Source organism: Scyliorhinus canicula, chromosome 1 (assembly GCF_902713615.1).
Source record: "Scyliorhinus canicula chromosome 1, sScyCan1.1, whole genome shotgun sequence".
Taxonomy (NCBI): Eukaryota; Metazoa; Chordata; class Chondrichthyes; order Carcharhiniformes; family Scyliorhinidae; genus Scyliorhinus; species Scyliorhinus canicula.
In genome coordinates, this window is record NC_052146.1 from 174903445 (window position 1) to 174915634 (window position 12190).

At 46.8% G+C, this 12190-nt stretch overlaps 1 protein-coding gene across 5 annotated transcripts in view; it reads left to right on the forward strand.

The window, feature by feature from the left end:
* LOC119969365 (filamin-A-interacting protein 1-like) overlaps positions 1-2423 on the forward strand; it is a 307948-nt gene extending 305525 nt beyond the window's left edge. For all 5 annotated transcript variants that reach the window (XM_038802929.1, XM_038802939.1, XM_038802921.1 and 2 more), the window contains one exon: positions 1394-2423. Coding sequence is in view for 1 of the 5 variants with exons in the window: in XM_038802947.1 (XP_038658875.1) it covers positions 1394-1434 (41 nt within the window). In the remaining 4 variants the exon portion in view is untranslated. The remainder of the gene's footprint in view (positions 1-1393) is intronic.
* The last annotated feature ends 9767 nt before the right edge of the window (positions 2424-12190 follow it).

Genomic DNA, 12190 nt, shown 5'->3' on the forward strand with positions numbered 1-12190 from the left:
GGGGTGTGAGTGGCTTGCAGGTGAACCTCCAGGTGGTGGAGTGTATCTGCTGCTCTTGTCCTTCTAGATGATAGGTGTCGTGGATTTGGAAGGTGGAGTTCTGTGGGAAGCTGCCTCAAATTTCAACATTGTACATAGAGTAATGTAATTCTGTATATAGATTCACATAATTCTGCACTATCCTGAGGGGAATTATACATAGTACATAGTTCAGAATCATTGAAGTTTTGGACACAATCCTTTTTTCAATGGAAATGTAAGTAATTGAAAGTAAATGCCCCATCAAAATGTCTTTTTTTTTAAAAAAAGTTAATTTTATTTCAAAAAAAGATATTAAAAATGTCAGTAAATTTATCAGCAACTGAATAGTAGATTAACAATTTAAATGTGACTGCTCATTGCGAGCCTGTAGCATTTTCACAAGGAAATGATCAAGCTATGTTATGATACTGTTGTAATTAAATAGCCATTGTCCAATAACACATTTGCGAAATAAAGTTTTTTATGTTAAAAGCATTATATAAATGCAAGTTGTTGCTGGTTCTCACAAGGGGAGGGATCTTGGCACCAGTGGGATCTCAGTCAGCACGTTTAAAATTCATTTTTGGGGGTTGTGAGCTTTGCTGGCTAGGCCAGCATTTGTTGCCCATCCCTAATTGCCCTTGAGAAGGTGGTGGTGAGCTGCCTTCTTTAACTGCATGCAGCCCATGAGGTGGTGTAGGTACACCCACTGTGCTGTTGGAGAGGGAGTTCCAGGATTTTGATACAGTGACCAGGAAGGAACGGCAAAATATTTCCAAGTCAGGATGGTGAGTGGCTTGGAGGGGAAGTTCCAGGTGGTGATGTCCCCATGTGTGTGTGGTCCTTGTCCTTCTAGATAGTAGTGGTCATGGGTTTGGAAGGTACTGTCTGAGGAGCCTTGCTGCACTGCATCTTGTAGATGGTACACGCTGTTGCTACTGTGTATAGATGGTGAATGTTTGTGGAAGGAGTGCCAATCAAGCGATCTGCTTTGTTCTGGTTGGTGGAGTAAGCGTGAATAAGGACCTGCAAGAAAGTGCAGAATCTTAAATTGTGTTGAGGGTTATAGGAAAAGGTTGTGCGTTCCTGGTCCATCTCACCTTTTTCTCATACAGTCACAGCGTCTTATGTATCATTAAACAAATACTCCCCACTCCTCTGAAGCTATGTGATATCCCGGGACATTAAAAAATTGATTGTTAATTATTGATGACCTGCCGCACATTTTCAATTTCTATATCTAATTTCCAGCATTAATTTTTTTCTTTGTTAACCACTTGGTGCCTACAAAAAGAGAATATTGTGATTTTTCAAAGTTGCCATTCTCTCTCTTTGATGCTATAATCACACTTATTCCTCTGTCTTTTTGTAGAGAGCATAGTCATTCATCAAGTGCAGATGACATCAGCATGATGGCCCTCTAACTGATGGGAGCGTCCCGTTGCTGCCTGTGATTTTATTGCACTGCGTTACTGCCTGCTGAATGAAGCACTGCCTGAGATTGCAGCTTCCAAGGCTCTGACTCTAGTCTTGTATGCTACTGACCACCAAGACACTGTAATCATAACCTGTATATTTTTTGAAGAAATTTGAGATTTTATTATGGTTTTACTTGATGTATATAGAAGTAACCCATCATTTCTCCCCTGTGAGTAAGAAAAGAGAAACAGAGGCACTGTGTCCAGGTCTGCCTCAATAGATCAGCCCTATTAAAGAGGAAGTTTATTTTTAATAAATACTCTTAATTTGTACGTGCCAAATGGTGCCATGGGTTGATGTCATCATGGCACATTGATCAATTCTTCTCCCTGTCGAATGGGCAGAGTGACACCACTTTAAAACTCTCATGCATGTAGGAATAAATGGCAGGTCTGTTAATCTGATCTAATCTTGTTCAGAAGCCATTAAAATTATTCTCTGTGTAAATTGATTTATAATTTACCTTTTTTATTTCTGGCATTCAGCGTGAACCATTTTAATTCTGCAGTGACACCTCAGCTTCTATCTTTAAAGAAAAGTATACTGAAATTTTCTTCTGCCCATAAATTCTGGAATTCCTTTTGAATTTGAAATTTTAAAACAAGGTTGTTGATTTTAATGACTTATTTTGGGGGGGGAAAAAATCGTATTTCTAGTTGCAGTGGTGTTTCTGGACTTCGGGTTGTGGTCAGATTAACTAGGTTGGCGCTGTCCTACCTGGTTTCGTTCCTATAGCAGAGTTACACTGAAAAGATGTCATTTTAAAGTGTCCCTTGTACTCCAAGCCATGGTGCTGCCTTATCATGAGGAATTGTTTATGAGTATGTTGCACATCTAACACACTTGTTTGACAAATATACAGCACATTGTGTCTGATTGCAATTCCAAGTTTTAAATAATTAAAGCCTGTATATTTAATTCTGCACATTGGTCCTTTTCTTTATTTCTTGATTGCAACAGGTGTTTGATTGTCCTTTGGTCTAAATGATAGTGGTTAAAGATTAACTTTATTTTTATTACAATTTGCTTTTTCTCTTTTGCCTCAAGGTGACTGCCTATGTAAAAAACAGACTTGAAAATAAAAATCTAATGGAAGGCTAATGACTCGTAGATTTTTGAGGGGGATGTGGAGGCAAAGCTATTCTGGAAATGGATAATTTTGGGAAAACTGCCGAATCTGCCATTTTCTTTGTACCCATGCTGGTGCAGCTCCATTTAAATTAATGTTGTTAATACAGTCCTTTTTGAGAAGAGTAGAAAATGATGTGCACATCAGAACTCAGTGGCATCAAAAGAATCAAGTTAACTGATCATTGAGTTGCCTGCATAAAACACTGCACTTGAAACGTTTAAGTGGTTTGAAACATTTTAACATGATCAAGCAATATATAGATCAAGCAATATATAAATGCACATAATACAACAAAATGCTGAGGCTGATGGGCATTTTTTTGAAGGTCTACAGTTGAGTCATCATACATTGTACCAAGGACTGGTAAGGTGTTGGCCTTCACCCGCTATCTTCTCTCTTTCTCATTGTGCTTAGGGTACTCCTGATGATAGCAGTTGCCTTACCAGCTAGTTACCTACACAAAAGACAAAAAAAAATCTGACACGGGTTACCTCTAAACAGCTTCCACCCGTTGCTTTAAAAAAAACTGTTGGCAGCAGACCTGAGATTAGTTCATTGGCTCCTAAGCTAAGGATGATGCATGAAAAAAACAGACTGAAGAAAATACTGCCATTCAGTATAATTGCATTCTCAATATTTTAAACATCCTAGAACATCGTGTATCTATGTAATAATATTGCCTCCTTAAAGTGGGCTCCTATTTAAAAATAAGTGTTTTATTTGCCTTTATGTTTAAATGAGTAATGCATTTATGATACAGGGGGAATTGGTTCTGAAATATAAACAAACTTACTGAACAACCTGCCCAGGAAGCTTTGAAAGCTCCACTCGCTGGCTGGTTGAGAAATCTATAAGATTCTATTATCTTCCCATGCAGCATCCCAGTCTCCCCATACAGGAGATCCAATGATGTTGGAAACAAATGGAAGACAAAAATATAAGTGACGAGAAAGGACAGGAATGGAAATTAGGGAGGCACAAAAGAACAACTAAGTAGTTTTGCCAGTACCTTGTAGCTTGAGTGGCTGAGAGTTCCTGCTGGGACCCAGCCTAACATAAGTTGAGAACCACTGAATCAGATGACTGTGTTCAAATGTATTGTTTACAGGAGGGGGGGTTACATAGCTGCAAGTAAGACAAAATGATGGTATCAACAGATAAACCAGCTAAGACTTCACTGACACACATTGGCCGGGATTCTCCAACCCACCCGCCGGGTCGGAGAATCGCTGGGGGGGGCGGCGTGAATCCCACCCCCGCTGACTGCTGAATTCTCCGGCGCCGGGGATTGGCTGGGGTGGGAATCGCACTGTGGCAGCCACTGTCAGCGCCCCCCCCCCCCCCCCCCCCCCGGCGATTCTCCGGCCCGCCCATTTTCAGCTGGTCCCGCCGGCATATGTTATGACAGGTATTTGCCGGTGGGACTTGGCTCCGCGGGCGGCCTCGGGGGAGCGAGGGGGGATCTGGCCCCAGGGAGTGCCCCCATGGTGGCCTGGTCCGCGATCGGAGCCCACCGATCCGCCGGTGGGCCTGTGCCATTGGGGAACTCTATTCCTCCACGCTGGACGGTGTAATGGTCCGCGATGGCCGGTGCAGAGATGAACCCCCCTCCCCGCGCATGCGCTGGGATGATGCCAGCACACACTGGCGCTCCTGCGCATGCGCCAACTCGTGCGGCCGGCGGAGGCCCTTCGGCGCCAGTTGGCGTGGCGCCAAGCCCCTTGCGCGCCAGCCAGCGTGGTGCAAACCACTCCAGCGCCGGCCTAGCCCCTGAAGTTGCGGAGGATTCCGCACCTTCAGGGCAGCCCGACGTCGGAGTGGTTCACGCCACCCCTTTGCGCCGGAGTTGCCCGCCCGCCGGTTTCTGAAGAATCCCGCCCACTGTATACTTTCCCCACACATGCAGACTGACTGGGAATAGAAGAAAAACCCTTGAATTACTTTTACAGTGAATCTTCTCCCCTCTCTTTGAAAATATTCTATTGATATTGCCCAAGCAATGGAAATTGTTCTATGAACGTGAGTCATGACTCTGGAGTCAAGTCTTCACATTTGCTAGCATTCTGACAGTCAACAATACACTTCCAGCATTTCAACAAAATCAAATTTGAAATCATTACTCCCTTGTAGGCAAAGAAGTGCCTTGTGCTGCAAGCAGGTAACATGTACGCCTACCACCACCCATTGGTTTGCAGGAAAGACAACGAATGAAGACTCCATGAGTGTTATCTGCATAAAATAGAACACATTTTTCAATCAGGTGAGCCAATCTGTTGCGTTGTGCTGTTGTTAAGTGCTGTTAATTCACCAGAGTTTTATTTTAAAGCAGTTAGGTAATTCTAGACCATGACGATTTATTTCACCTTGTCCAGAATGTGGAACCAGAGGACAGTCTGCTCTTGAAGAGGGGCAAATTCAAAGGTGATTTGTGGAAACGATAGGTGAGATCTTTCTGGAAGTGATGTGGATGTTGTCCTAACATCGGTTTCTCAGACGGCCAGCATGCTCGAGTGGGAGGCTGCTTTCCTCCTGGGATATTGTCAGAATTAGGCAAACAAGAGATGGCAGATGAAGGAGGCAGCCAATTACAGAAGTTGGGCAGTCTTCTATGCTACTGGCCCAATCAGAGGGCTGGCAGCGCTGCAGCCTTGGCAGCACCAGTGAGAGGGGTGACATCACGGCTGTGGAAGCAAGGGAAGCATGAGGGCTGCTCCATTGTAGGGGTAGGGGAGTGTTGCTGATTTTTCTGCTGGGACCCAGCAAGCTGGCCCCAAGTGTTCAGAGGGAAATCTTCCCCAGCGGTGGTACCTGTGACCACCCCTCCCCCCCATCCTGCCCCGCTAGTTGGGCCATGAAGTTTCCTTCTATATCTGCCCTTTGCTTGGAGGGCACCTCCATACAATTGACAGCTGCCTCATGTGAAATGGGGCTGCTCAGCTGTCGACAAAATACCAAAACCCAGGATACTGACCTTTAATTTGTCAAAATGGCTGCCGGTGTCTGGTCGGTGGGCAGTTGAACCATTTCTGTTCCCACCATTGGGAAACTTAGACAGCAGCATAAGCTTTGGGAAACGGTCTCCATGCAATTACTCAGCATTTTAGCTAACCTATCGCCCCAAGCCTGGTAAAATCCCAGCCAATATTTCAGGAAGAAAGTGGTCAATTTATAGAACAGGCTGTCGAGAGAGATGGTAGCAATCGTTAGTACTGATTGATTTAAATGCAAATTAGATTGATTTCTTCCAGCAAATAACATCTTGGGATAAGTAATTTGAATCATGAAATTATACATATAGTATGTTTTTTATGACTAGCTTTTTTTGCAACATGGTCTGTTGTAGACGAATTAGTAAAGATTGATTATTGAGTGTTGTATCTTCAGACTAACAGTACAAAAGAAATAGAATTGCCGAAGCACATGAGTTTGCCGCAAGATTTCCAGAGAGGTCATTGACTCAGATCTTAAAGAGACATTGCACACGAGTACAATAACCCACCTATAACATCCCTCCCCCTTTACTGTCACTAATGACTAGGATATTAACAAAGTTTAGAAGGATAAGGGGAGACCTTATTGAGACTTACAAGATACTGTGAGGCCTGTATAGAGTAGACGTGGCGAGGATGTTTCCACTTGTAGGAAAAACTAGAACCAGAGGACACAATCTCAGACTAAAGGGATGGTCCTTTAAAACAGAGATGAGGAGGAAATTCTTCAGCCAGAGAGAGGGTGGTGAATCTGTGGAACTTTTTGCCGCTGAAGGCAGTGGAAGCCCAATCACTAAGTGTCTTTAAAACAGAGATAGAACGGTTCTTGATTAGTAAGGGGATCAGGGATTATGGGGAGAAGTCACAAGAATGGGGATGAGAAAAATATCAGCCATGATTGAATGGCGAGCAGACTCGATGGGCCGAATGGCCTAATTCTGCTCCTATGTCTTATGGTCTTGCTTATATCTGTATACAAGGCATTATACTAATACATTGTAATAAGACAGTCAATAAGATAGACAATCTTATTGTCTATTTCTAGCTGGTAGCCGTCGCACGTCCGAGGCTTTGTCATCTTGACCTTAGGTATATTTTCAAGTTCTTTAGATGTCTCTACTCTGGGAGATATTACTGTCTCTTTTACCAAGGGAAGTAGTAGAAGATATTTCTGGTGGAATCTGTTCTGCAAATGAACAAGGAGTTCACACCCAATGGAGCAGAGGTAGTTCTGCCACTGGTGTAGAAACGCATGTTGACAATTGATCCTCATGGCATCTCCACACCAGTTTGTTTTCATTTATACCATGTAGGATATTGGACCAGTCTGAACCAACACCACTTCCCATTAGTGGTGTACCTGTGCGCTAACACTGGTTCTCCTTATTAAATTGAGTGATTCTTTGAGTTACTTTCTCATCTCAAGATCTGTGACTGTTGGTTTTGCTCTACTATGTCAGATGTCTCCTCTGGCAAGAGTAAATCAAAGGTAGTCCTCCGCTTCCTTTTCAATGCAAAGCTGGTGAACTTTGTGTATGTAGTTGCATGTGTCGTATGATGTACCGTCAATTACCACGAGACGGGAATGGTGGAACAATCGAGGCTTTATTGAACAAGATGTTGTGCCTCCTGTAGCTGGAACCAGATGGCTGCAGCGCAGGAGAGCACACACTTTTATACGCCGCCTGCTGGGCGGAGCCAGCAGGCTGGGATTTACCATCGTACCTCTAATATAGGGGCAGTGCCGTAATATATATAATATACCACAAGTGGTGTTCATCAAATTCACCCTGTTTAAAAAATATAAAGTCCGACAGGGGTGGTGGAAACATTACAAGTTAAGCCTGCCGGGGGCCTTGCCCCTCTTCCGCGATCGCCTTAGTCCTGGAGGTTATATGGGTGCCGACTTGGTCACCTGTGGCTCTGGGAGCATGTTGTCCTTGTTTTCGTCACCCCCCGAGTGGATCCAGTGGGAGGACGGATTCTGCTGGGGGTGGGGGCTGCGGTGAGGTTCGCTGGAGGGAGGGTGAGTGGTACAGGGGTGAATGAGGCAACGGGGGGGGGGGGTGTGTCAGGTTGGGGGTCATAGGTGGGGACCCAGCGGGTCCCAGGTCTCGGAGGGAGACAGTGTTGGCCACGTAGGTGTACTGCAGGTTTGCGTGTAGGAGGTGAATGTTTTCGACCAAGGGGTCCGATTTATGGGTCCGCGCATGGTTCCGAGGAGGACAGGTCCAGGAACTGTCAGCCATGTTGGGAGCGAGACCCCGGAGGTGGACTTCCTGGGGAAGGCAAACACACATTTGTGAGGGGTCTTGTTAGTTGCGATGCAGAAGAGCGACCAGATGGAGCGGAGCGCGTCAGGGAGGACCTCCTGCCAGCGGGAAACCGGGGGATCTTTAGACCGTTGGGCCAATAGGACGGCCTTCCAGACCATCCCATTCTCCCTCTCCACCTACACATTTCCCCAGGGGTTGTAGGTGATCGTCCTGCTCGAGGCGATGCCCTTGCTGAGCAGGAACTGCCGCAGCTCATCGCTCATGAAAGAGGATCACCGATCGCTGTGGCTATAGGTGGGGAAAAACACAGTGAAGGGCTTTGATTACCGTGGCAGCAGTCATATCGGGGCATGGGATGGTGAAAGGGAATTGGGAGTACTCGTCAATCACATTCAGGAAGTACGCGTTGTGGTCGGTGGAGGGGTGAGGCCCTTTGAAGTCCACACTGAGGCGTTCAAAGGGGTGGGAGGCCTTCACCAGGTGCGCTCTATCTGGCTGGTAGAAGTGCGGCTTGCACTCTGCGCAGACTTGGCAGTCTCTGGTGACTGTCCTGACCTCCTCAATGGAGTAGGGAAGGTTGCGGGACTTAATAAAGGGGAAGAACCGGGTGGCAAAGTGGAGAGCCCGGAGTCGGTCCATTTGTGCGCTGGCACAAGTACCGTGGGATAGGACATTAGCAGGCTCGTTGAGCTTCTCCGGGTGATATAAGATCTCATAATTTTAGATGGCGAGTTCGATCCTCCACCTCAAGATCTTGTCATTTTTGATCTTGCCCCGCTGTGTATTATTAAACATAAAAGCAACCGACCGTTGGTCAGTGAGGAGAGTGAATCTCCTGCCGGCCAAGTAAGCTTACACAATGGCTTCGGCCTCCTTTTCGACAGAGGAGAGCCGAATTTCAGAGGCATGGAGGAAAAGAAGGCCATGGGTCTGCCCGCCTGGTTGATGGTAGCGGCCAGAGCTACGTCCGATGCATCGCTCTCCACCTGAAAAGGGCGGGACTCGTCGACCGCGTGCATCGTGGCCTTGCTGATGTCCGCCTTGATGCGGTTGAAGGCCTAGCGGGGCTCAGCCGTCAGGGGAAAAACTGGACTGAATGAGTGGGTGGGCCATATCCGCATAATTAGGGACCTACTGGGCGTTATAGGAGAAAAACCCCAGGAATAGTTTCAGGGCCTTGGGGCAGTGGGGGAGAGGGAGTTCCAGGAGGGGGCGCATGTGGTCGGGGTCGGGCCTCTGACTCCATTTTCCACTACGTAGCTAAGGATGGCTAAGCTGTTGGTGCAGAACATGCATTTCTCCTTATTGTATGTGAGGTTAAGGAGTTTGGCGGTATGGAGGAATTTTTGGAGGTTTGCGTCGTGGTCCTGCTGATCGTGGCCGCAGATGGTGACATTATCTAGGTACGGGAAGGTGGCCCGCAGTCCGTACCGGTCAACCATTCGCTCCATCTCTTGCTGGAAAACTGAGACCCCATTAGTGACGCCGAAGGGAACCCTAAGGAAGTGATAGAGGTGTCCATCTGCTTCGAACGCAGTGTATTGTCAGTCCTCCGGGCAGATGGGGAGCTGGTGGTAGGCGGACTTCAAGCCTACTATGGAAAAGACTCGATACTGCGCAATCTGATTGACCATGTCAGATATGCATGGGAGGGGGTAAGCGTCTGATGCTCGATCAATGACTCCAGAAGTGAGATTGGGCAACAATTGAAGGCTTTATTGGACTAGATGTTTCCCCCAGCAGTGCAGGTACAGAATGCAGCTGCTAGGGAGACGCAGGCTCTTATACTCCGCCTTACTGGGCGGAACCAGCAGGCAAACTTCACCAAAAAACTTGCTGTCTCAGGTACCTCCCACACCAATGGTCTTACAGCAACAACCTGGGTACCGTAATACTCCTAATACCGACTACACATTTTGTCGAGCTGCGTGTACCGGTTGATGGTCTGATTGTAGTCAATGACCATCCTGTGCTTCTCCCCTGCCTTCACTACCACAACCTGAGGTCTCCAGGTGCTGTTGCTGGCCTCAATGACCCCCTCCCACAGAAGCCGCTGGACCTCCAACCTGATGAAGGTACTGTCCTGGGCACTGTACCGTCTGTTCCTAGTGGCGACGGATTTACACTCCGGGGTAAGGTTTGCAAACAGGGAGGGTGGGTCGACCTTAAGGGTCATGAGGCCGCAGATGGTGAGGGAGGGTAGGGGTCCATCGAATTTGAAAGTCAAGCTTTGGAGATGGCACTGAAAATCCAGGCCGAGCAAAAATAGCACTTGGGCCCCCCCAGAGTTGGCTGGCTGCCGCGTGGCACAGGCTTGCGGTGAGCTGGCTTTCGGCAGCTGGTAGGGTCCATGATGCCCAAGAGGGTGCCGCACGTTCGGGGGCGTAGGATTGCACGTTACAGGAGGCCACTTCTAATGAATTAGCGAGTTGCCTAGTCCACGCAAGATCGAGCGTACTCCCTTCCAGGAGCAGCTGGCGGATATACGCAGACTTCATGCCCATGACGTAAGCGTCTCTAATTAAAAGTTTGATGTGCTGGACTGCCAAAACTGCCTGGTAGTCACAGTTCCTACCTAGGACCTGCAGGGCCCGCAAGAAATCGCCCAGAGTCTCCCCGGGGAGTTGCTGTCTCGTGGCCAGGAAGTGCCTGGAGTACACTTGATTCACCGGTTTAATATTGTGTCCTTTTAGAAGCGCCATCGCTTCTGAGTAGGTGGGCGCATCGCGGATGAGGGGGAAAATTTCAGGGCTCACCCGTGAGTAGAGTACTTCTGCGAGACCGATGGTTTTTCAGTGGCTGCTCTGAAGTAGTCTTCAAGCAGGCTAGCCAGTGGTCGAAGGTGGATGTGGCGTTGTCTGCTTGAGGGCTCAGCTGCAGGCGATCAGGCTTGATGAGGAGATCCATCGTTTAAAATTCCTCTTTTAAAATCTTGTTCAATAAATTGATGTACCGTCAATTACCACAAGACGAGAATGGTGGAACAATCGAGGCTTTATTGAACAAGATGTTGTGCCTCCTGTAGCTGGAACCAGAATGGCTGCAGCGCAGGAGAGAACACACTTTTATACGCCGCCTGCTGGGCGTAGCCAGCAGGCAAGGATTTACCATCGTATCTCTAATATATGGGCAGTGCCGTAATACATATAATATACCACAAGTGGTGTTCACCACATCATATTTTAGGATGCAGCTAGAAAAATGTTCATACGGCGCTGAAGCGAACCTTGGTCTTTCAAAGCCTTCAGTGCGTGTTTCAAGAACTGGACAAACCTTTTGCCGAAACCTTTCATGGATGGATGGGAAGGTGCTGATTTAATATGTTGGACTCCACACATCTTTAAGTAGTCTTCAAACTCTTGGGCTGTAAACATTGACCAATTGTCGCTCACAATCTGTTCCGGTTTACCAATTCGCAGAAAGATTTTGTTGAGTTTCTCATTGGTTTGTTCTTTATTACAACCACCTCAGGCCATTTTGTGAATGTGTGTCGACAATGACCATGAACATGTGGCCCTCAACTGGATCAGCAAAGTCAAGATGCAATGGGGACAATGGCATTGCGTTCCTTACCCACGCACATGATTGGCACAATCCTGCTCTTTATTCTATTTGGACATCAATTCCTGACCACCAAAAGTAACTTTGTACTTGTTACTTCATTCACACTATACCTGGGTGACCTTTTTGTAACTGCTCCAAAATTGTTTGTCGTAAATTTGATGAGATAATTACTCTAATTTCCCACAACAGACATCTGCTTGGTGCTGTTAATTCGAGTCTCATGGAAATAGAACAAAGAACAAAGAAAAGTACAGCATGTCATATTATCCACTCCTGTATATAATGAAATGCAGACAGGCAGTGATTGACACACAGGATGACCAGTAAGCACACAGCACAGTGCAGCCAATCACCAGACAGGACACTACCACTATAAAGCCAGAGGGCACTAGGTTTCCCGCTCTCTCTGGACCCAGCCACTGAGACAGTCCGAGTTCGTGAGCTAGCCAGTGCAAACACCATGCGGTAGCTAGTAAGTCTGGTCAGGCTAGTACATAGGTCTCCAGTCAGTTCAGTATAGTGTCGACCCACAGGTGAGCATGCATATTAGTTATATCGTTGAATAAAATCGTGTTGGATCTTCTCCAGTGTTAGAGGTCTATCTCTCGCCACACTGCATCAACTGCAGTCCACGTTGAACCAACCTGCCTAACACATCCCATCACAGGAACAGGCCCTTCGGCCCTCCAAGCCTGTGCGGACCATGCTGCCCTTCTAAACTAAAATCT